This window comes from Lissotriton helveticus, chromosome 11 (genome assembly GCF_964261635.1).
Source record: "Lissotriton helveticus chromosome 11, aLisHel1.1, whole genome shotgun sequence".
NCBI lineage: Eukaryota > Metazoa > Chordata > Amphibia > Caudata > Salamandridae > Lissotriton > Lissotriton helveticus.
The window spans coordinates 10868332-10894492 of record NC_136072.1 but is presented as its reverse complement, the minus strand read 5'-3'; the positions used below and the strand labels follow the sequence as shown (position 1 = coordinate 10894492).

The following is a 26161-nucleotide window of genomic DNA, read 5'->3' as shown; positions in this document are numbered from 1 at the left end:
AATAATGATTTTGCCCCAGTCACTCTCTAGCATCTGCCATGCGATAAGAACCCAGAGGGGTTAGAATACTAATTTTGGCACCCAACCACTGTCTAGCACCTGCCCTGAGGTACGTACCCTGTGGAGTTAGAATTGTAATTTTGCCCACCAACTATCTAGCACCGGCCCTGAGGTAAGTACCCGGTGGAGTTAGAATATTAATGTTGCCCCCAACAACTGTCCAACACCCATTTCAAGGTATGTACCCAGTGGAGATAAAAAAAGTAATTTTGGCCCCCAGCCACTGTCAAGTACCTGGCCTTAGGTAAGCACCTAGTGGAGTGTGAATAAAGATTCTGGTCCCCTAACCGCTGTCCAGCACCTTCCCTGAGGTAAGTACTCCAAGGAGTCAGGATGGAAATTTTGACTCCTAGCCACTGTCCACCACATGCCCTGAGGTAAGTATCCGGCGGAGTTAGAATAGCAAAGTTACCCCCAGCCACTTTCCAGCACCTGCCCTAAGGTAATTACCCAGTGAAGTAAAAATATAAATTTTTCTCCCCAGCCACTTTCCAGAACTTGTACTGAGGTAAATACCTAGCAGAAACAGAATAGTAACTTGTGGCACCCACTGCCTGTCCAGCACCAGTCCTGAGGTAAGTACTTGCCCCTGCCACTCACTGTCTAGCACCTGCGCTGAGGTAAGCACTGGTTGGTGTTAGAGTAGTAATTGAGGCCCCCAACCACAGTCTAGCACCTGCCCTGAGGTAAATACCCGGTAGAGTTAGAATAGTAATGTTGCCCCCAACAATTGTCCAGCACCTGTTCCAAGATAGGTACCCGGAGTTAAAATGGTAATTTTGGACCCCAGCAACTGTCCAGCACATGCCCTGAGGTAAGTACCTGGCAGAGTTAGAATAGTATTTTTTGCCCACAGTCCCTGTCCAGCACCTGTCCTTAGGTAAGTAGCCGGTGGAGTTAGAATAGTAAATTTGACCCCCAGTCACTGTCCAGCACCTGTCCTGAGGTCAGTACCTATTGGAGTAAGGATAGTAATTTTGCTCCCCTGCCCCTGTCCAGCACCTGCCTTGAAGTAAGTACACGGCAGAGTTAAAAGAGTAGTTTTGCTCCCAGCCACTGTTCAGCACCTGCCCTGTGGTAAGCAATATACTCTAAACTTGTCTAAGGAAGTAATTTAAAAAAACAATAATAATAATAATTATATTGACAAGTTTATTTCTGAATGAAATTTATGTCATAAAGATTACTTAACTAATTTACATTGCTAGGAATCCAGAAACTCTATCTAAAATTAAGTCGGGATATAATCTGTGAATTTTTACAGATAAATACATTAATATATGTTTACAAGAATTGGCAGGTTTATAATAAAAACATTGTATTTATTAGTGTGGATAGATGGTAGTGTGTGAACAGCAAACTGTCTCTGGTCTCCTCTTCTCTCCCAGGTTTGTGGTTACCAGTGAAGTTAGTGTACCACTGAGCACAAAATGGTGGATGGCTGAATTTGTACGTTTCTTCGGTGGTATTCATTATTCAAAATGAAAATATGCATTGGAATGTATTTTGTAAAGTGAATAACAATGTGACAGAATGTATATTAATTTTGTTGGTGTAATAAATATGCTATTTCTCCTTGCTCACATATAAAAAGAGGATTTAAAAAAAGGACTACTGTACAAACTGGAAAATTGGAAACACTTTTATTTAGGTATTAAATAAATTGCGAAATGATTTCTTAATTAATATTTTGCTCTAAAACTTGTTATGAAAAATATGAGTGCGCAGTCTCATTTTACATACTTTCTGAAAATATGTGCATTTTAAAATATGTTTGATGTAGTTTATATTTACATAGATTTTAAATAAATGTTGTAATGATGGTATTTGTGGTAATGGTATGCATGGTGAAGGTACATATGATGTACCCCTATATATTGTTGTGGTAGTGCCATGCGTGGTAAAGACATGCGTTGTACTGATATGTTCATTGTTGAAACCACATTGTAAAGGCATGCGTTGTTCCGAAGTGCAACCATATTTAGGCGGCCTCTGTTTCTCATTAGGGGTAGACTGAATTTGAGCAGACGCGCTATGCAAAGCTCAGCAAAACAGTAAAAAGCCTCCGCGAGCACGCAGAGTTCCGTGAACATGCGAATTTACTTGTTCCGTCCGTTTGCGATGCTTTTTTCCTGTTCGCGAATGCTGTTTACGTGCTCGGGGGTAAATATCTCATAAATCAGCCATTTTGAAAGCACAAACAGACAAACAAAATCTGCAAAGCCGCGGATAGCAGAATTTTTGACATTTCCGTGTTCTCCACAGAACGCAAAATTACCCAAATTACCCAAATTCCGTGAGCGGAACGGAATTTACCACCCAGGCCTATTTCTCATGCCATCAGCAGGTTTATTTCCAAGGAATGGGTGGTGTATTAAATAAATACACAAATCTGCAGTGCCTGGCTACCCTCACGGGTGACAAATAGTGCTCTGCAAATCTATTGATTGATTGATTGATCGAATGTTTGTATCCTCACTGAAGGCCACAAGGGAACACCTTCATGTCAAGGATGTCAGGCCCAGAACTGCCATTTTAAGGCTGATCACAATGTGCTAAAAATCATCACCATTCTGCTAGAGTTTGCCAGACTTGGGAACCCTCACATCATGGGTGACCATATTTTGCCAAGAATCAACAATATCTTTATGACAAGAAATATGCATGACCATGGCGTGGACGTACATAATACTAGCCAACATTCTGCTGAGCTCAACATAACTTCCAAGGCCAAGAGTTACCCCTCATAATAGCCCAACCCCACAAAATGGTATAGACAGGGAGGGGCATCGAGATACCAGTAGTAGATTAATATATGAGTAAGATCATTGGCAGGTGAGGTGCTTCAAGGCTGAAATACATAGGCAAAAGGGATGCTCAGGTACAGGTCAAGTAGTGCTCATGCTGCACTCGTGTCACAAGACCAAGAGCCTCCTCTGTCAGTGCCTCATACAATCCATGCATTTACAGAGGCCTGATGAGAGGTAAGAATGCAGAGGGCTGTAGACACAAGAACACAACGCCAGGCAGCACTCTACAGGAGAGCACAATGGATCCTGCCGTGGTCGCAGAGTCAAAGGCTGGTGTCCATTTAGACTAATGCCACCTCCAAGAAGTCTCTACACATCAGCATCAGTTCTCATTACAAGGGTCATTGCAAGGATCTTTAATTTATTAGACTCCAGTTCGTTGGAGGACAGGAAGCCTCCCACCATGAGAAGGTATGGATGTGCTTCGAGCAGACTCTGAGCCAGAAGCAGGTGCATTCCTCAAGACACCACAAGGCAAAAATCTCTTCAGCCAATCCCATGCAGGACACAATTTTGTATGCATTCCACAAGATAGCACAAGGTAAAAATATTCTCACCCACTTCCAGTGCAGGGTACAATCTCATGTGCATTCTTTAAAATACCCCAAGGCAAGAGTCTCCTCAACCAATTCCAGTGCAAGGTTCAATCTCTTTTGAATTCTTCAAGACACCAATAGGCAAGAGACTCCTCAGTCAATACCAGTGCAATCAGTGAGTATTGCCCAAGACACAACAAAGCAAGAGTTTGCTTGGCCAATCCCAGTGCACAACACAATCTTGTATGCATTTCCTGAAGACAGAACAAGGCAAGAGTCTCTTTGGCCAATCCCGTGCAAAGCACAATTCTGTGAGTTCCACATGACATCACAAGGCAAGAGTCTCCCTAGCCAATCCCAGTGCAGGTTACAATGTTGTTTGTATTCCCCAAGACACCACAAGACAAGAGTCCCTTCAGTCAATCCCAGTGCAGGGCATAATCGTGTGTGAATTCCCCAAAAGACCACAAGGCAATAGTCACTTCAGCCAATCCCAGTGCAGGACACAATCTTGTGTGTACAGGGCAAGAGTCACTTCCATCAATCCCAGTACAGGGCACAATCTTGTTTGTACAAGCCGAAAGTCTCCTCGGCCAATCCCAGTGCAGGACACAATCAGTGAGTGCCACAAGCCATTGACAGGTGCTACCTGTGTGCAAGCTGAAGGTTAAAACTTTGAATCCTATCACATCCACTCAGCTTTTCACCCTTCTGAGTTAGATACACTGAGTATAATTGAGGAGTTAGATTTTTATTATAGGGGTTATGAGAAAATACAGATGATCCTTTATCAGTGATAAATATTATAATAAATCGAAACACTGAGATCCTGTTGTATTGCACAGAGTAACGTGTACCCCTGTTTCTCTTTCTTTCAGTTTCTGCTGAACGGAGTAATCTTTGCCAGGATGTCTCCTAGACAGAAAGCAAGTTTGGTTGATGAACTGATTAAATTAGAGTAAGTAACCTATTCAAAAATGCATGAAGCATGATGCTGAGTAGTACACCTTGACCAGGGACACACACTGGTAGTACAGATGGACACCGTACAATGACTGCTGTGAGTTACAAGGAGTTCAGTTTTACCTAGAAGTGTTGTGATTGGTTCAGGGAAGCCTGAGAGCTGGGTGCTTGCTGCTTCTGGGACTGCAGCAAGAAGGAAGCATAACAAGAAGGAGGAGAGGCAGCGGCCGGTGAAAAGGTAAGTGGTATTTTTTTTTATTTTCTCTTCCCCTCCCTCTACCCCTGCCTCTCAACCACAGTTCCCTGCCGCTGCTCTTGAAGGTAGATAACCTGATGGCCGGCCTTTCTTTACAAGGCATGGTACTTTCAAATGACACACTTTCCTCCGAACCTGTAGATAAGAAAGTGGAGGGGGTGGGGAAGAGGTCATATTTTGTTTCCAATTTCTCTATCACGGCAACGGCCAATACTGCTTACATGGTGAAATCCCTTTTGAAAGAGTTTCAGGATCTGTCGAAGCAGATGAGTAAAGGATTGCACACAACACCTCTGCTGGTTTTGATGGAGCACCAAGTACTCTACTTGTCAGATATCTCCTTTGACAATTTGTGTTCAACAGCAGCAGCTTTTCATCCAGCTCAGGTCTTCAAGGGGACTACTCTGCCCTGGAATCCAGTGAACCTAACAGCAGTGCTGGAAGGTATTGGCTTCTTTTAGAGAAGGCAGCAATAATTGAGGTCCTTCCCCAGAAAAGGGGTCTGGGTTAATACCCCATCCTGTTTCTTGTACCGTAATCCTCCAGCAACTACCGTTTAGTCTTGGATCGTAAGGTTGTGAATATGCACATTCAACACAAACACTTCAAGATGGTGACCTCACAGTCAGTCTTTCAGTTGGTTCATCGGGGAAGCTTCCTGACATCCCTAGTAGCCCTGGGCAGACCTGGCATAGTGCCTCTACGCTTAGCTCCACGGAGTTTGCAAACATTTCCGTGGAGCTCCGCTCCCTCCCCGCTCGCAAATGCTTTGAAAAAGTTTAACTAAGGCATGTTTTCCTGCCACCTCCTTTGTCTTGCTGCTCTCCTTCCTGCTCCACTTGCGTCCTCGACGTCCTTCTTAAAAAAAAACACTACATTGTAAGGCAATATGTACAACATAGTATTTTTTTTAAGAAGGACTTTGAGGATGCGAGAGGAGCAGGAAGTGGAGCGGCGAGGCACAGGAGGCTGCAGACATGCCGGGCATGCAGGTAAGTGCCTTATTTATATTTTTTATATAGCATTTGGGAGGGGGTGGGAGCAGCTAACTCCACTGCGCTACAGAGGGGGAGTTTTGCCTACCTCTGTGTTCCCCACGGAGCGTGGAGTAGGCAAATCTCTGCAAACTCCACTGGAGGAGCAGAGTTACCCGCCCAGGATTAATCCCTAGACCTAACGGACACCTACCTGCACTTTTCAATCCATCTGGTGGATCTGAAGTTTCTTCGCTTTGCAGTGGGCAGGAAGCACTACCAATTCCTGGTGCATCCTTTCGGCCTTTGATTGGCACCAAGAGTTTTTACAAAACTCTTGGGCACCCTGGTAGATATTCTTCATTTATTTTCAAGGTATACAAGTCTATCCTTGCCAGGATGACTGGCTAATTGTCTCCCCTTCTTTTTCTAAGGCAACAGGGGAGGTGATACAGGTCTGCCATCATGTCTGTCGTTTTGTTTTCTCATCATCCACAAAAAGTCCTCTCTACAGCACTCTCAGTCCCTGAAGTTCATCAGAGTCCTATTCAGGATAGATCTGGCGATGGCGTTCCTTTCTCTCAAGAGACAATTGACTCTGTTCCAACATCTCTCTTGGGCTCTGTCCCAACCTCATGTTTCTGCCCGCCTCTGGCATCAGAGTCGGGGGGAGATGGCCTCCACTATGCCAGTCCTCCGGTGAGCCAGTCTCCATTTGTACCCCCTCATGCATCACCTTCTTCACCCCTGGGATCCAGCTTCTGAAGAATGCAATGCTCTAATTCCTGTCACCCCCACCCTTAAATACTTAGAGTCCCTCTAGTGGTAGTTGTTCCCTGACAATCTCTCTAGGGGTTTCAATCTCGATCCTCCTCCCTCGGTGTTCTTGATGACCGGTGCAGGGTGGGGGGCAGTTCTGGGTGATTCCAAGTCTCAGGGCAGGTAGTCCAGCTTCGAGGCTCTTTAGCAGTCTATCTTCCGGGGATGGAGAATGGGCCTGCCTATTCCCTGAGCAGAGTGTTTCCCTCGTCTGTGAACATGAGCCTGTCACCCCTTCTTCATCAGGAGATTCTCTCCTGATTCGGCCTCCCCTGGCTAGATCTTTTTGCCTCAAAAGAGACTGCCCTTCTCCCTTATTTCTGCAGCCTGGTTACCACCAGGTCAGACTTGGCTATAGATACTTTCTCCATTCTGTGTTCTCAGGGTCACTTGTTAGCCTTCCCCCCATTTTCCTTGATTACAGGGTTCTCAGGAAAATTCAGGTGGTTCCGGTGGAGGTCTTTCTCATCATCTCGATGGGCTAAGGAGACCTTGTTTCCGCTTCTACAGGGTTTGGCAGTGAGTCCCAATTGGAGGCTTCCCATACATCTGTCTCCACTGCGGGTGCCTCTTCTCAATGTGTATTCTCTCCTGCACCTCGGGATTGGAGCATGGCACTCGAGAGGTTGATCTTGCATTCAGTCATCTCGTAGGCCTTCCATCCTTAAGAGTTAGAGTTGTCATTGGAAGAACTGTGACTCGTGGTGCATGGGGAAGGGTATATTTCAAATTCATGTGATCCTGTCAGTGCTTCAGTTTTTTTAAGGGATGGTTTTGTGTTAGGCCTGGCTGTCTCTAAACTCAGTGTCCTTTGGGCTGCCCTCCTTACCTTCAGAGGTTCAGTTATGACCCCAGTTTCTCCCTTCGGGGTGAAGCTCAATGATTGTGGGTTTGCACTTTTGCAGTATACGGTAGGGCAGCCGCAAGACTTGGGTCTGAAATCAGCAATGTGGGTTTGATGTTGTCTGTAACAGTTTGCTGACAAGTTGCAAAAACGTTGTTGTCCTGCATGGTAGCTGTAGCGACTGGCTGTTTAGTAATACTATTACGGCGGGTCGGCATGATCGTATCTGAAGGGAACGGAGGGCTGGAATTAAAAAGTGCTGTCTCCATGTATTGACGGCTGGGCAGATGCACAAGAAATGTAAGACTGACTCTTCCGCATGTCCGCAGAGACGACACAGACTGGTTGGCCACATTGTCTCCCCGTTGAGATTTGATCTGTTGAGCAGAAGGCTCCCAGTTGAATCAAGAGCAGTAAGTGCTGTATTGGTGGGGATATGTGATGTGTAAGATACAGCTGCTGCGACCGGGCCCCATACGAGGTTAAAACCATGTATCCATGTTTCTTCTTTGGGAGCATTGCTTTGTCCAGTAGCCAAGCATTGTGTTTAGCAGCAGTATTTACCATTTCTTTGAATACTAAGAAGCTGTTGTTTGTGCCCAATACTTCATGCGTATTGTGGGTGGTTAAAGCTTGCTCAAGTGTGGTAGGCCAGTCTTTCTTGCTTTTTGGCTGGTTGTTTATATCCGTCCAGCAGAGACCTAACAAGGGGCCTCATTTATGAAAAGTGACGCATCGCTGCGTGAAAACAGCGATGCGTCACCTTTCACTGCGCTCTCCCTGCGACATGATTGATGCGTCATATTTATAATATGACGCATCATGTCGCAAGGAGTTACAGATACGTCAGTATTTCTGACGTATCTGTAGGCGCAAAAGTGACGCATTGCTGGAGTGTGTCACAAAAGTGACGCAACCCCAGCAATGCTTCCTTTCACATGGGGAAAGCCCCATGTGAAAACGCTTGCGTCAGTCTTACGCCTGCTGTGAGGCAGGCGCAAGATTTTGACGCAACAGCGTCCTAAAAGTGACGCAGTGAAATCTCATAGATTTCACTGCGTCACTATTACGAGGCTTTTTTCGGGTGAACGCCCCCTCTGCATACATTATACCTGACGCAGGTATAATGTAGCGCTGGGGTTTACAAAGTGACGCATCTGCTTAGATGCGTCACTTTGTAAATAGTGCGCATCAGGAGGCATGTTTTACGCCGCCGATGCGTCACAAAAAGTGACGCATCGGAATCGCAAAACTCACGCAAGGCCTCATAAATGAGGCCCAAGGATTCTTCTTGGGCTGCTCTCAGCTTCTAGCACAGTTTAAGTATTGCTGCAGACCTTATTGGAAGTTGGTGAAGTGATCCAAATTCTAAGCGAACCTGCACCTGGGAGATCATTTGCGGAATCCCAAAAATGTGTTTAAAGAGACAAGATTGTTTTAAGTTAAAAAAAAATCCATCTTTGCCTTTAAATAATTCAGAGCCATAGGTTCATTTAGGTACAATTCTGAAAAGTAGACTAAATAGAAATAGGAAAAGAGGCAAGCAAAAAAGTGTACACACAAAAGTAAGGACAGATAAGGAGATTGTGTCCCATTTCTATTAAGGTAGGCAGCCCCAAGTTTAACTCCTTACGTGGCTTTCATTTTAAGGTCCCATCTACAGGCAACATTTCAAAATCAGCAAACAGGTAACATGTTCAGATGGGAAATATCCTAAACAACGAACTTAAATCACGACTTACCTGAACAACGAAGTCAGAACAACGAGGAATCCCGAACAACGAAGTCCTAAACCACGACTCTTCATTTCAACGAATTCTTAAACCACGACTCGGACTGCTGTACCCAATTAGGGAGACAAAATTATGCTTGGCATCTCTCTGTAAAACGTGGTACGTCAATCTTCTTTATGCTGTCCCCGACGCTCCTAAACCACCCCACCTCTCTTCGTTTTAATTAGGGAGGCAAAACTATGCTTGGCATCTCTATGGAAAACATTTTTACGTTATTTTTCTTCGCACTCAACCCTTGGAAACGGGAGTGCCTGGTCCTGGAATTTTGTGTGGCACATAACTCTTCTCCGCCCCCCACCCCTCTTTAACCATTGGAAACGGCAACCAAGGAGGCTTGCTAAGGCCTACCCCTTTCCTTGCTGGCGGACAATAATGAGCGCGAGAAAGCAGCCAGCTTTCTTCCTGCTTGGAGGCAAATCGAGGGAACAGTGTTTTTGGGAATGTTCTCAGGCTTTATATATATGTCTTTAATATAAACTAGCAGCCCGTCCCGACCTTGTCCGGGAGCAATCAGGCTTCCCCGACCCCCACCCGCCTTGACATTGTCCAGCAGCCCGGGACCCCGCCTGCCCGAACATTGTCCAGCAGCCCGTGACCCCGCCCGCCCCGTCCCCCGCCGGCCCCGACCCCCGCCTGCCTCGACATTGTCCGAGGGTCCCCCGGAGCCTTACCTGAGCCGCCGCTCCTCCCCCGCGCTCCTCAGTTCACCGCTCCGCGCCGCTCGTCACCGCTCCTCCCGCCTGTCCGCCGGTCCTCACCGCCTGTCCGTCGCTTGACACCTTTCCTCCCCCGCGCCATGTCCGCCGCTCCTGGACGCCGCTCCTCCCCGCGCTCCTGACGTCAGCACGCAGGTCGCGGCCGGCGCTACTTCGAAGGGACTACTGTTTTTTTTAAGGTACATTTTTTAAATAACGCATATTTTTATAGTTTATATAGCCTATGACCATCTGCACACCCTGACGATTACAATGATGTATCATGTGTGTGGATTGGCGCTGTGGTTCCCGAGTTTACCCGCCTCAAAGGTTCAAAGTTATTGCTTAATATTAGTAGTATAGATAAAGGCGAAATTCGCAATCCTTGTTTTATTTTTATTTTTTTTACATCTGCTGGCCTTCTAATTACCATTAATGTATTCACTTAAATAGCAGAGGCACCTGCCTGTTCATGGAGGACCAAGGTTGGGTGAGCTGGGGCTACTCCCAATTTGGTTAGAATTCCACTGGTATGCGGCCAAACGGGATTATTACTTCTACTTTTAATTGTGGATGTGTGTGTTATATAAGCATTCACCAGCCTTACATTAAACATGAGGCTAGGAAGACCCTGAGGAGCAGGGTTGGGACGGGCGTGGGGGTGGGGGTGGCTTGGGCAGAGCTGAATAATTGTAAATATCGATTTTACCTTGAGTTTGATCTTTCCCTGAATGTAACCTCTCCATAATCTCTTGTACCTCCAGGCATTGTTGACAAACAGTCAGCTGAATTATGATAAATGCCTGTGATCAATTGGGGTGTTTGTGTGAAAGTGAACCCAAAGTGGGAATGACTGCTAGATCCAGACATTGGGTCATTTTCCTATTGAAAAGCAATACGGAAAATGGCAATTATTTTCGGGAGAGATTATTGGTTAGAAAAAGAATGATGTATATGTATTAAGACACCTGACACCCCGCCGCCCCACCCCACAGACCATCGACAGTAAGGTTCGTTTCTACACTCCTGAAGGTACATGTTACACCCATTTACAGCGCCCCAAATATGTGCACGTTAATTTCCCACAAGTATGTTAGGAAAATGGCCACCCACGCCGCTTAGAATGAAATATCTGAGTCACAAACAGGACACGGCTCCCGCAGTTTGATTGGCAGGAATAGCATTGTAAATTGTACAGCAAATGTGCAGGGAGAAACATGTTATTCTTTTTTGTTACTAAGTGGTACATGCTAGTATGCTGCTAATCGAAGGAGTGGGTTGGACACAAAGAACCATGTTATTAAAAAAACAGTGAGCTGGCGTTCATGGAGAGTAATTCCCAGCGGGGCTGTAAGTGGCAGCAATTGTCTTAAAACGGTCTGAGTACCAATTTGACGTATTGCAGAAGTCACTCCCGGTTGATACTTAAGATCGGAAGTCTTTATGGAGTGAAATGGACATCAGCATCTCTGGAGGAAGGATGTCACCCTGAAGTGAAAATGCAGCAATCAAGCTCATACAACAGACGGGCTCTCCCAAGCATTGCAGCACCTCTGCCTCGCACACACGCGAGTTTCCCAAAATGTTGATCTTTTCTGCACGGGTCATACTGTTTTGGTAACACAACGGTATTTGTCCGCGGACCAGGGCTTGTCAGCACGTGGAAAGAGAGGGACCTCTTTGCTAATGGGCACCAGGCGTACGCACGCAAGCTGATCTCGACGGACGTGCCCTACCAAGAGTAGCTCAGCTGTAGCCAGGGTTCACAAACCGAGCGAAATGCATCAAGTAAAATGATAAAAACACCTTTTGAGTTTACTGCAAGGAAATAAAAGCGCCCGGAGATAGAACTGCATGCTTTCTTTCACACGCACGGAGATAGAACTGTATGCTTTCTTTCACATTACTAATATGAGGCTGTTGCCCGCTCCAGTCCGCCAAAGTTCACCGCTCCTGTCCTCCGCTCCTGTCAGCCGCTCCTCCAAGCGCTCCTGATGATGTCAGCACGCACGTCGTTAACGCACACGGCCGGCGCTACTTCCAAGGGTCTACTTTTTTTTGGAACGTATATTTTTTAAGGAACGTATATTTTTTTGTGGTATATAGCCTATGTCACTCTGCAGACCCTGACAATTCCAATGATGTATTGGGTGTGTGGATTGGCGCTGTGGTTCCCGAGTTTACCCGCCTCAAAGGTTCACAGTTCTCGCTTTATAATAGTAGTATAGATTTCATTGTGTTTGTTTTCAATAGCAGCAGTTGCTTGATCGGAGCCTTTGTTAATATATTTGATAGCTTTAACAGATTGGCAGTATTCAATATTAATGTGAGCATTAAAAGTGCGACAGAGTAGTGGTGAATATGCAACAACCCACTGATTATTGACAGTGACTTCCTGTCCTCTAACCGTCATTGTGACAGTATGTCCACCATGTTCGGTGTTCCTCCTACGATAAATGGGGTAGGCGTTAATCCCAGTTTCTGTCTCATTAATGAGAGGGCGTGGGTATTTTTTGGTGCAAATCCCGTTTTTCATACACGGTGAAAGAATGTTGTGTTCACCACAAGGACCATGTATCATGTTTTTCTCGACAATAAGAAATAGTTTTGGATCGTTAATAGGATCAGGCAGCTCTGCGGAGATAATGAGATCAACTTCATCGGCATTCATTTTTGGTTCAAGCCACAATAGTATGTGTACATGAGGTAGTCCTCTCTTTTGCCATTCAATAGTAAATACGTAAGCTTTAGCAGATCCAAAGATACCCTGTTGTGTTAATAGTTTCATTAGTGTTTTAACTTTTAAATTGAAGAACCGTGCAACTATGTCATGTCTATCGCATGTTTTTTGTTTTGGGAACAATTGATCTTTAATTTCTTGCCAGTCTGGATTGCATGTGAAAGTAATGAATAAGTCTGGTCTGCCGTAGTGCCTGACGTATGTCATAGCATCTTGTGTTTTTTCGTGCATGTACCTTGGTGATCCAGTGAAGGTAGTCCAATGTCTTAAGCTTGTACGTTGTGATCTTGATTGACAGCATCTTTTAAATTGACGTAGTTGTCTACACGTAGTTGTTTTTGATTGTGCCTGATAAAGTCGAGTCTTTCTGTGATCATTTTGACCATCATATCTACAATGTATTGATTGAAGAGATTGCGGAACCAATGCAAGGTATTGAAAGTTGTATTTCTAACCGTAAGAGTATAGGCATAGTACTGCATGCATGTAACAGTTTTGTTTGTTGCAGAGTTTCTTTGTGGTATATTGAGACAATAACCATCTTCACCTTTAGGGAATAGGACGGGGTATTGTAAAGGATCATAGGATCTATGTAATTCAGATACTTTGCGTAGTACTCCCTCTCGGGTATGTAATACAATGTCGCGTGGTCCCTTGTCCTCATTGACTAAAAGAACTGCAACTTCATCGGTAGTTGGTGCATTATATCTTCCTGCATGTGTATTTGTTGGCCGTTTATGAGCGCGTATAATAATGCGCAAATCGTCCTCTTGTGAATTCATTTCATAGTTGTACTTTAGTGAACGAATGTATGTGTTATGATGGTGCAATGTGTCTTGTAGTAGTTGTATAAGGTCTGTGTTCAAATTTGGCACCATGTGTGAGCGTGCGTCTATTTGTTGTTGTTCAGATAGGAAATATATTTGTAGGAACTGTGGCGCTTTCCCTTCCATTGGATGCATACTTCCAATCAACGTTTGTAAGTATTATTTTCTTCTTTGAGGATAGTCTGTAGATTTCGCCCCAGTTCGCGTTTGTCCGTGAATAAAAGCGCCTTCGTTTGTTCCTGTTTACCCCCCTATGACGTTGTTGTCCAATGGTTGAAGACTTGTGATGTGTTTTTGCCGAAGTCGTCTGTTTATTTCTTTATTAGCCTTGCAATTGGTGTTCTGTCCGTTTAATCCTGCCCCCTGTGTGACGTCTTTTGCGTGTCAATGGAAGACAGTCATCGTAGATGCAAGTCACGCCCGCGTAGATGCAAGTCACGCCGGCTGTTGAATGTTATCTGGGTAACTCCTTGCAATTTGTGTATATTTCTTATTGTTATAGCGCGCACGTCGTGAGTTTTCGCGCACCTCGTGAGTTTTAAGGCCAATTCTTCTGTATGTTTTTTGTTTCGAAATGTGCGTCCTAAATGCTATTTCTGTTTTTTTTTTTTTTTTTTTTAAATGTGCGTCCTAAATTACGTTTCCGCTCTATGTCTGCATATTAAGTGCAGTTCTGCTATATCTGGGCATATGTATCTGTGTTGTTCTTTATCTTGGACGCTGTCTGGGCATATGTATCTGTGTTGTTCTTTACCTTGGATGCTGTTTGTTATTAGCATTTGGCATTGCTTTTACGGCCACATTTGTTCTTTGAGACGCCCACGGCCACGTTCTTTCACTTGACCACGCCCCCAAGGGACTACTTTTCCACTTTTAGCGTTTTTGCTTTTTTAAATGTATATTGTTTTTCATCTCTAGCCTATGTCCTTCTGCTACATCTCCCCTTTCAAATGGTGTATTGTGTGTAGTGATTGGTGCATTACTTTTTCTAGTTTACCTGGCTCAAAGGTTTGTGTTCTCTATTTATAATAGTAGTATAGATTACTGTGTTAGGCCCGTAGATGGCACTGTTAGTTTGTTAGTCAAAGATGATCTCGATCTGTGCAAAATGCGACTGTTTGTCACATTTGAAAAGGTGACAAAATGGAGAATGGCCGATTTATTAAATGTTTTAATTAAGTGTAATCATTATAAAAATGAAAAAAATTATCAAAAATTAATTTTGAAAAAAAATATTTTCGGAAAGAACTTGCTTTTTAACTATAGTTAAAAATAGTGCACTTTGTGTTATTTTAATTAAATTTAGTCAGCATTCTAGTCGAAATAAAAAAAAGATGGCTTAATATTTTAAGGATTATTAGTGTACAATAGTGTCATTTTGAAAGTTAATAAGTATATGTAAAAAAAAGATTTTTAAGACTGAAACATACAAATGTTTAAAAAAATAGACTTCTTTAATATAATTACATTTTTGAACTGTCTTTCAAAAATGGGTTTAAGAGAACGTAGTGGTAGATTCAGGTAATATGGAAATTGATTATTTTTCGTGGTTTAGTAAGTCGTGGTAAAGAAGGTAGTGGTTTAACTTTGGTAGTGGTTTAGACTTCGTGGTTAAGGCATTAGTTGTAAAAGTGGTAGTGGTTTAGTCATACAACCAAAACGCTTTAATCTGTAACTTTTTCCCTGATGGCCAATTTACAACGGTGATAGACTCTTTTATCTGTGAGACCCTTCTCATCACAGGAATATGAATTTTTTGCTGTTTTATTTATTTAATTTCTTCACATTTTAGGGCATATCTACAAGGAGTAGACATCACCAGAACGTCACTTTTTCCGACGTCACCTTGAAAATAATGTCCCTATTCACGCAGCACTTAGCGTTAAAGGGGCGTGCAATGGATGTTGCAATAGGCGTTCTACCACAACACTCAATGCTTTTTGATGCTGCCCCATATTTAGAAGGTATGGGGCAGAGCTAAATTATCGCCAGTGAGTATCTGGTCTTAAGCAGGCGATACGAGGAGAAATGTGTAATTTCTCCCCGTCTTCTGCAGCACACATAGAAACACCAAATCACCTGTACAGATTGTTTATGGGCTGGAAGGTGTCCCTTCCTGCACAAACACAATTATCCCTGCGAAATGGTAGACAGCTTCTTTAGCGCCAGCACCAGGTCAAATGCAAGGGTGTGCAGCCTTCTTGTAAATATGGTGCATCCCTGCATTTTGAAACTGATGGAGCACGGCGTTACTAATTTTGGCGTAACACCATGCTTCGCCAGTGTTTTAAGGGATTTAGACACCACATTAACATTTACAAAGATCTTTGGCCCAATATAAATGTTAAAAAATCACTCAATAGCAGTTTAATATACAGAAGGCAAATGCTGCTAACCCCTGTAAATGAAATCAAATGAAAATGATCTTCTGTAACTCACTGGTGTGTACAAAGGAGACCGTTTCAAGGAACTGGACATGACCAGTTGACGGAGGAGAGGTAATTACCCAAATAATGTTGGAGGAATGGACGTACTAATGTATAGTCTGTAAGGCAAAATTGATATGAAAATACAGATCTGCAGAGAATAATTTAGCATCCAAAAACATATTTTATTCAACATTAACTCATACATCAAAAGTGGCCCTGCATCGAGTAAGGCAGATCCAGTTGGTAACTGAAGAAGTTCAAATTTAGGTGGCAACTTTCTTGAATGCTGCTACTGGGCAGTGGCGTAACATAGGTCTGCAGCCCCCGTAGGCCAGGGGGGCCCGAACACCAGGAGCCCCCCTTCGGGACTGCGCACGGGCAGTGGGCTCCTGACCCAGGAGCTCTGGCTTCGGTTTGGGGGCTGGGGGACTCCATGTACTTTGCAGGGGTTTCCCTTCAAGTTTTCTTACTCCACTGTCGCTGTGCTGCTCCCTTTCAGCCTCATACAGGAAAAGACAGTCTTCTCAGATTCCATTACAAGAATGATTATCACCCACAACTTGTGTCATTTGCAGTTTAGCTGCAGAATTTTGTGCATTTTACAAGCTCATGAAACGATTAAAGTTTATAAGAGATATATACTACAGCCTTGCAAATGGGGTCTCTGAGGTTACAGGGGGAAGGCCTGCTGGTGTACTGTTTAAAAGAGATGAACCACATTTAGATAGATATGCAGATGCCCCATCGCAGGTGTTAAAGCATGATTATTTTCCGAATGTCAGGTTTGCTATGGGCTGACACAGATACTTGTGAGGTCTCCTTGACTTTGTATTATCCTTTTGATAAAGTAGAGTTACAAAGATCATGGTTGCTTGTCCCAACCTATTACTGAGCTGCATTACGTGTGGACAATTAGGAGCATGGGAATGAGAGTGAACTAAAATGATTTGTTGTTCACAATGAGTGTTTTGGTAAAAAATCAAGAGTTGAACTTCAGCCTTTACTTGCTCTATCTTTTGTTTTCCAGTTACTATGTGGGAATGTGTGGAGATGGTGCCAACGACTGTGGGGTGAGTATAGGAAGCACTTTACCGTTCCATGCTCCCAAGTGACAAGTGAAGTTTACTGGTGAGGCTGCATGTCCTGGATGCATGAGTGGGAGAAGCATCTGGGTCATTAAAATAGTCCCTATGCTATTATCCAGGAATACATTTTTTATCAACTTGTGAGTGTTTAACACTGATTCCACCTTATAACCATCTCTGATTAGGCTCCAAATCCTTCTTGCCCTTGATTGGTTGAAGCCACAACTCTATAAAGTAAAGCGAAAGAGCACAGCAGCAGACCAAGGTAAAGCACAACCACTCACTTAGTTTCCAAATATTACTTAGAGTGCAACAACTTCCGGCACCTGCTGCTAAAAGGTGTCTATTAAACAATAAGAATTAAAGGCAAAAGGAAGGTGCACTACATATACAATCAAGAGAGAAGTAAATTCTTTGAAGGTTCTTCTTTTTATCAGATAACAACAGCCGCACACAGCCAATGCGTGTTGTTCCACAGTGCCACCGGAACTTCGTCAGGGCTAGTTGAAGAGTGTGAGGACTTCTTGTAGTCGAACCAGAGGTAAGAGTCCATATTTAAGTCGAAGAGGTAGTCATGTAAAAAGCACATTCACGTTCTGCATTGGAAATCTGGGCTACAATACACGTCAACTTCCTATTATGGAAGCTCTGACTGGCTATATCATAGAAAACTGTATGTTGACCCTATTGGGAGCCTTTGCCGTGTGATTGATCTGTGGGGCATCTGAGAAGGAGTCCTTTTCTACGCGGAGCTGTACTATTATTTATACCTACTGTTGCCTAATCCCAATTAGGACCGGCTAGGAATTACCTTACTAAGCATGACATTACCATGCTTGGATATATCACGTTCCCATACATGCACCGATAGGACGACTGTTTCACTATTAGATATACACTTCCAGGATGATGAATGTGCTTTTTACATGACTACCTCTTCGACTTAAATACGGACTCCTACCTCTGGTTCGACTACAAGAATTCCTCACACTCTTCAACTAGCCCTGACGAAGTTCCTGTGGCACTGGGGAACGACACGCGTTGGCTGTGTGCCGCTGTTGTTATCTAATAAAAAGAAGAACCTCCAAAGAATTTACTTTTCACTTGATTGTCTATGTAGTGCACCTTCCTTTTGCCTTTACTACTCTATAAAGTCCTTGTGTGGCTACAAATGGTGTCAGGAGAAGCACAACCAGCATTTGTCAAACAACACCAGTACATTTATTTATCAGATGAACCGGCAGACATCCTGTTTGTAAGAGGCTCTTCACACTTTTAGATAGGAAGAAGGTTCTCTTTCAGGCGGTGGAGTGCCTTAATTCTGTTTTGCCAGTTGCTGTTTGGGGGTCTCAGAAATGTATTACATTGCAGTGCTGCTGCATTTCACATGTAAACACTATATGATATTCACAAGCTTCCTCCAGGACCATGAACCTTTACACAAGCTTTTGTTTGGCAGGCACTAAAAACAGCTCATGTTGGTATCTCACTTTCGGAGCAAGAAGCGTCAATGGCTTCGCCCTTCACATCGCGAACCCCAAACATTAAATGTGTTTCTGAAGTCATCAAGTAAGTCCTATACTGCATATTGTTAGTAAGTGGAAGCCACCTTAATACACACTATCAGGAAAATTAATAACTGTTATGAATTAGTTAAAGAAATCACAATAATTATTTTAATGTAAAATTATAAGTGTAAAATGAATTAACATAATCACTTTTAACACAGAAATATACAATTTAAATGTTAGATCAGATTTACTCTCCGCAATGTTTTTTAAATTTCTCTCTATTTGTTTTCAAAATGTTGCCAATATTACATCTTGGTTGTATGTTATGTAAATCACAATATTATAGCATCTAATAATTGATATAGTAACTTTATGTCCAGAGCTTCAAAAGCCATGTAACAAGTACTACTACAGTGATGAAAAAACCTGTAATCTCTGCCCAGATGACATGCCAAAGACAGCCGTGTCTCGAGCTCAAACTCGTTCATAGTGACTGCATCGTGAGGCAGCGAGGTACCTATCCATGTAGTGGGCCCCACTCTGCCTTTTGACCTGTCTCATTCTCGGCCTCTTCCCTCTACCGCCTCCCTCTGCCTTGGGTCCTACTTCCATTTTAAGGGGCAGATTTACAAGCCCCTTGCGCCTCTTTTACGCCGCCATTGCGTCACTTTTGTGAAGCAGCGACGGCGCAAAGCCAGCGCCATGCTGCGGGGTATTTACAAGGTAACGCATCTGGGGGATGCGTAACGTTGTAAAGCCCTGCCCCACATGTAGGCATTCTGGTGCAGGGGGGGGGGGCGTTCCCATGAAGGAACGCCTCCTAACAGTGGCTGAGTGAAATCTACAAGATTTCACTCAGTCACTTTTAAGGCCATGCTGCGTCAAAACCCTGCGCCTGCTTAAAGTAGGCGTAAGGATTGACGCAGCATGATAAAGATAGGGCACCCCCAAGCCTTGCTGGAGCTGCGTCACCCTTGCGACGCAACTCCAGCAATGCGCCGCATTTCCACCAGGGATGCGTCATGCATCTGTCATCTGAGTCCCCTGACCCCTGCCCAGACAGCTCAACCCCTCCTGGAACCCCTCGTTTTTGGAGGTGCTCTGTCTTTTCTCCTACTCTTGAAGCAGGGAACTGCCAGGTCTGCTTCTTGTCTTCACCCTTCTGGATATTTTTGGTTTTTATTATTTCTTTTGCTGTGACAGGAACCAAATGATATTATGTGCTTATTTTCTGTTTTTCCTGCACAATCGGGGCTTTAGTAGGGACTTGAATTGCAACAAAAATTTCAGAAAGTCTAAGAAAGTAACCCGGAGGGAGCACAGAACTGCAGGGTTGAGGAGATATATACACTATTGAAAATGTTCTTCAAATGAAGATGTCAAGGGATTTGCTATTGTTTCCTTCATGCCTTGAGAAAGCCCCAGGCATATCAGCCCAAGGGGGCGAAACACATGTTGGCTGTTGATAAACGGTATATTACATATCCAATGGTAAACCTTACCTTTACAATATGCGATGACTCACCTTAAAAATAAAAGGAATTGTCAAACAAAAAATGAATGCTATTCAGACTTATTGCTGAAAGGGAATACACTCCTTCTTCACCTTCAACCAGTCCATGTAATGGCACCCACCAACATGTACATAGCAGGGTCTTTCATTGGAAGACCCGTGTACACATATTTGGTTTACAATGTGCATCCATTGTATCGTTTAGCACACCCTTCTACCAGCTGTACAAAATGTAGTCAATATGGGTGTCGTCAATGCAGTTCATCCCCCCACAGACGTAGGTCATCATTCTTGACTTCGATAGTGGTAAAAAAAGCATTCGCATCTGTTTACCAATTCACCCCTACCTCCCTGTCTCACAACCCCTCATACTGCACTTAAGTCTGCCATCAACCATTTCTTCACCTTGTGTAGCCAGGATGCCCATCTAGGAGCTACTCTGCCTTACATCCTATAAATATATTCCTCTTGGCTGAGACCAAAGGCAAATCTATGAATGAACACATGATTACTGTTTTTTTGGTTTGTTGTCTCAGTCCTAACAGACAAACCAAGGGGTTCATGGGTCCCACCTTCCAAGATATTTCCGCTGATATTTTGGTGACAGAAGCTCAATAGGATTGGATTTGGGGGCGCTCCTACACCGTGTGTTAGTCAACTCAGTTGACCCCCTGGGCAGAGACAGACCTGGTGATCCCATGGACTTTCACTCTCTTAGGGTGTAAATGTGCTTGAAATAGGTCATGTGTTTGGGTATACATGTGAAACTAGGGTTTCTTGTTACAATCTTAGGGTATCTCAAAACCTTATGCCACTCTACGGCTGTGATTCCCATCCCCTGGCACAACTCCCATCGCTGCTTCAATGCAGTCAGGGCAGTGAAGGACGCGGGGGACATGAATGCTCACAAAGTAGCCACCACAACCATTAAGATCCCACCAGTTAGTATTCCATTGAAGACTTTAGAGCAAGCTGGTTCCGTGTCCTCCTGAAGTATACAAAAAGTTGGAATGCTTGAAATGATCTCAGCCACTGGGTAATTACTCTGGCAGAATCCGAGTAGTCTATCATTATTTTTCTCATCATGCCACCTCAGTTTGGATGCTGCCATATGCAAATAAGTATTGACCCTGCTCCAGTAAGAACATTCCAACCCCAATTATCAGGCCGGGTCCCCCGTGAACCCGAAACACATGTGTGTGTGAGTTCTTTAAATCTCTACTGACTCCATAGTAGTATCTCAGTTGTATACAATGATACTTTGCCAACCCTACTGACATATTTTCCCAGCAATACTATTCAACCCAGACAAGCTTTGTGTACCTCAACAGTCTCTTCTTGGTTTCCAACAATATTCCAACAGCTCCTGCATCTCCACAGTCATGACGGATCTGCGTGGCCTTGGTCTCCCCGGATTGCGACCCATTGCATAGGCCTTAACATATGGGCTGTACAATAGAATACTTCCATATTGAGAACCCTCATATCTCCATCACTTAGAGTCTCATCAGCTTTGTTAGCTCCAGCCATGTCCTCGGGGATGCTCATATAGGTTTTGTGAGAATAGAGTTTAATTCTGTGAAGCATTATTTAGTCACCATCATTAGGATGACTACGAAGTGGTACAGAAGTCTCAATAGGATAATATTCTTGACTATTGCCACATGCCTAGTTGGTGGGAGGGTCAAGCCTTGAATAAAAAGGGAGAGACGCCTTAACTCAATTGAATGCTAAGCCAACATATCTAAATATTAGGTTTTCATTAGTGTGGAACACCTGCATACCCAGGTATCTGAAGGTATCAGGTGGACACTTAATCAGGAGTGGGCATATTAAGGAATTGATACGTCAGTCACTAGAAAAACTGGAAATAAGATGGATTTCCACCAATTTACCTTCAAACCTGAGTGTGATGTGGATGCTTTTAGGATCCTCATAAGACCTGGCAGACTATCACGGGGGTCCCCTTAGATATAATAGGGCATTGTTACCATACACATAGACCATACATAGGTTTGCCAATAATCTAGTACCCCAATTGGCAGTGCTGTGATAGAGAACGAAGGCAATGGGCTCCATTGCGAGAGCAAAGAGGAGTGTTGAAAGCGGCACCCCTGACCCATCCCACGTGGAATCCTCCAGGGCTGAGAGACGACCGGCCCAGTTCGCACAAGTTCCTTTGGGTTAACATGCAATAGTTTTATCTATTTCAAAACCTTAGTTTTTGTGACACTGAAAATAAAAATTGCAATCCCAGTGTATCGAAGGCTTTCTAGGGAAGCCACAACAGAGAGTGGGAAAGTCCTTGGCACCCTATCCAGCATTATGAAGAGCTGCTGAGGTTAAAATGAGTGTTGCATCCAGGGATAAATGGGTTTTGGTCTGGGCATACCAGTTCACCCACGCATGGTATCAGTTTTCTCTCCAGCAGCTTCCCTAACTTTTTAAAGACTGTGTTCAGTGACTAAAGTAGCCTACACAAAGTAGCATTCAGTGGGTCTTTCCCTGCCTGAGGTAGGGGTACTATAGTGGCCACACAAGTGACCGCGGGAAGAGATCCCCCTCAAAAGGCATGTTTTTTCAGATTCTGCAATTTAGGGGCTAACAGACCTTTATATGTAGAAAGGAATTCTGGTGGCAGGTCATCTACACCAGCCATGTTTACCCTGGCCAATTGATCAAATTGCAAGGCTACTTCTTACACAGACCAGGGGTCATCTAGTGACAATCTATGTTCTCCAGACAAAGATGGTATTTCTATGCTGTTCATGTATCACATCATTTCATATTTCTCCTACTCCACAGTGGCTGAGTGTAAGTTCACATAGTAGTCAGTAAAGGCCTAATTTATTTCCATTTGTGTGTATGAAGATTATTGCCAGAGGGTGACGTAATTGCTTTTGTTCGGCAGCCAGGCCAGAAACTTGCCCAGTTGCTTCCCATGCCCATTCTATCTGGCCACCTACTCCTGGTAGCTTACCCACTTCAGTCTATACGAGAAACAGCGTTTACAATGCAGCCAGAACTACACAGTGCAGGTACTACAACGAACACGTGGTAAAACATGTGGTAACATTTTTAAAAAATGCAAGCACCCTCCCTTTTTTATTTAAAATTTCCCAGTTGGGCCAAGGCCGGGGGGATCGGTATGGGTATGATTTAGGGGGAGGAGTTGAGCAGATCCTGCTTAATGGATCACCCTAAAACTTTCCATGTCCAAAACTAGTTATAACAGAGCTCTTTTTGGAAAGTTTCATCGAGATTTGTCATACGGTGCCAAAGTTATTGGCAATACAAAATAGTGTTTGCTATTGAAAGACAATCCTAAGACCAGCTATTTTCCAGCTATTTTCTGGTCTTAAAAATCTGCCTCCAACTGAACTTAGAGGCAGTTTTTTGGGTTTTGCACCATACAAGGAAATCTGTGTAAATATCAAAAAGTGGGTTTAGCGGCAGCTTTTTCACAGGAACGCCCACCTTGCATCTCATTTTCATTAACTCTTGCTAACAGAAGTGTCGAACTTTAAAATTCATGTTTTCACCGGAAAAGTGCTGCTAACTGTAGTTAGAGGCAACTTGAAAATCAGGCAATAAAAAAATAGCTGCCATAACATCAAAAAATTGATGCCCAGCGGTGTAAAGTCCTTGTAAATATACCCCTATGTTTTTTGTTAAATGTATGGAGTGAAAAATACAGTGTAAAACATTATATTTTACAATATAGTGTGCTACAGTACATTTTCTATTTTAATATAATTAAATATGTATAAAGCAGTCTACGCAGAATCCCGTTAATACCTACAAATTACTGCGTGACTTAAATAAAAAAAACAAATGTTCAGTTCTCCCTTTAATAAAGTGGTAATCATTATTTAATAATAACAAAAACTACAGCTTACCTATATCTAAGACCATAGCCCAGAATGCAACGAAACACAGACAGACTTTCCCAAACACTACATGGCAGGCCTTTAGCAAACACATCCTTTAGCCAATCACATGCTAACTTCTCATTCACATGCATTGCAGTATACCACAAACTTACCTTGGTTTACCGCGGCACAATATATACCTACGTTTCTTAAAACCTATATCTTTAGCGCCATATATACCACTCCCAAATGCTAAAATAAATTACCATTTACAATTTATAAATTATGTATATAGCTTACATATTACATCTACATCCGTTCACACAATTTCAAGCTATATGTTTAAATTTCCACACTCCACTTTTTGCCATTCCATTCTACATTAATCCACTGGATGCCACTCCACTCTACACCTCCCTAATGTACACTAGTACACTCTATGCCACTCTGTTCTTTTACATTCCATTCTATGCCAGGCCACTGTACGCCCCTCCACTCTTCGCTACCCCCGCGTTATGCTATTCCACTGTAGGCAACTCCAATCTGACACTGCACTCTACGCTATTTTACTATATGTCACTCCACTGTGTGTCACTTAAGTGAACACCACTTAACTGTACGCTAGTCCAGTGTTCGCCACTTCACTCTGACAAACTACCATACGCTATTACACTACACTACTCCACTCTATGCCTCTCAACTCTTTACCATTTCAATCTACGTTACTATACCCTGCGCTGTTCCACTGTACAATACTCCACTGTACGCTACTCTACTGTATGCCACTACACTGTATGTCACTACACTGTAGGATCATAAACTCAATGTTATTCAATTGTATACTACTCCACTGTACCCCATGCCAGACCACTCTACATTGATCCACTGTACACCCCTCCACTCTACCCCACTCCAGTCAATGCCACTTCACTGTATGCCTGTTCACTCTGCTCCACTCCACTGTATGTTATTACTCACTACGCCACTCAATTCTATGACACTTCAGTCTAAGCCCCTCCACTGTATGCTACTCCACTATATGCCACTGCATATCACTCCTCTCTACATCACTACACTCTACACTATTCCACTGTATACCACTCCACAGTGTGCTATTGCATGGTATGTCACTACAGTCTACCCCACTACACTCTACTGCGCTTCTCCCTGCGACACTCAACTCCAATGTATTCCACTCTACAGCACTCCACTCTACTCCACTCCACTGAGTGCCACTCCACAGTATGCTGTTCCACTCTACGCCACTCTACTATACACAACTCCACTCTGCCCCCTTTAGTGTACTCTGTTCTGCTGTACGCCATTCCACTGTATACTACTCAACTTTAAGCCACTCCAATCTTTCCAATTCCTCCACTGTCCATTCTACCACACCTCACTCTTCCACTGCTCTGTGTACCTCTACACTGTATGACATTTCAATGTATGTCACTCCACTGTGTGACAGTAGTCTACGCCACTACACTTTACACAATTCCACTCTACACTATTCCACTATACGCAACTCCACTGTATGACACTCCCCTCTATACTATTTATCCCACTGTATGCCATTCCACTCTACTCCACTCCACTCTATGCATCTCTGCTATACACTATTCCTTTGTACACCATTCCACTGTATCACTCTCCCCTCTATACCACTCAATTCTACCTCATTCCACTCTATGCCACTCCACTCTATGCCAGTCTATGCCACTCCAGTGTATACTACTCCACTCTAATCTATTTTACTGTATGCCACTGCAATGTACCACACTCCACTGTGTCACTGCACTCTACACTACTCCACTGTATTCTATTACTCTACCACTCCCCTAATTCGGCACCAATCCACTCCTCACCACTCCACTGTAAGCTATTTTACTTTACGCCTCTACACTCTATGTAACTACACTCTTCAAAAGCTCCAATGTATTCTGTTCCACCCTTTGCCGCTCCAATGTATGCCAGTCCACTTTATCACTCCAAGATACTGTATTCCACTGTATGCAACTACACTATTTACCACTAAACTCAACACTATTTGACTCTATGCTACTCCACTCCACAGTACCCCACTCCAATGTACACCAATACACTGTGTGCAACTCCACTGTACCTCACTCCACACCACTCCACTGTACACAACAAACTCTATGCCACTCAAATGTACAACATTCTAATCTACCACCCTCTAGTGTATGCCACTCCACTGTAAACTACTCCACTGTATGCTAGTTTAGTGAACACTAGTCTACTGTACGCTATTCCACTGTATGCAATTCCACTCTACGTTATGCTATTCCACTGTATGCCACTCCAGCCTACAACATTCCACTGTACACTACTCCACTCTGTGCCACTCTACCCTACACTACTCCATTGTATGCCACTCCAATCTAAGCCACTCCATGATATTTCACTCTACCCT

At 43.6% G+C, this 26161-nt stretch overlaps 1 protein-coding gene across 1 annotated transcript in view; it reads left to right on the top strand.

Moving 5' to 3' along the window:
• Positions 1–26161, top strand: part of LOC144791846 (putative cation-transporting ATPase 13A4) — a 446251-nt gene that overhangs the window by 347719 nt on the left and 72371 nt on the right. Inside the window, exons 21-23 of the mRNA XM_078666631.1 lie at positions 4285–4364; positions 16774–16816; positions 18291–18400. Of these exons, the coding sequence (XP_078522757.1) occupies positions 4285–4364; positions 16774–16816; positions 18291–18400 (233 nt within the window). The remainder of the gene's footprint in view (positions 1–4284; positions 4365–16773; positions 16817–18290; positions 18401–26161) is intronic.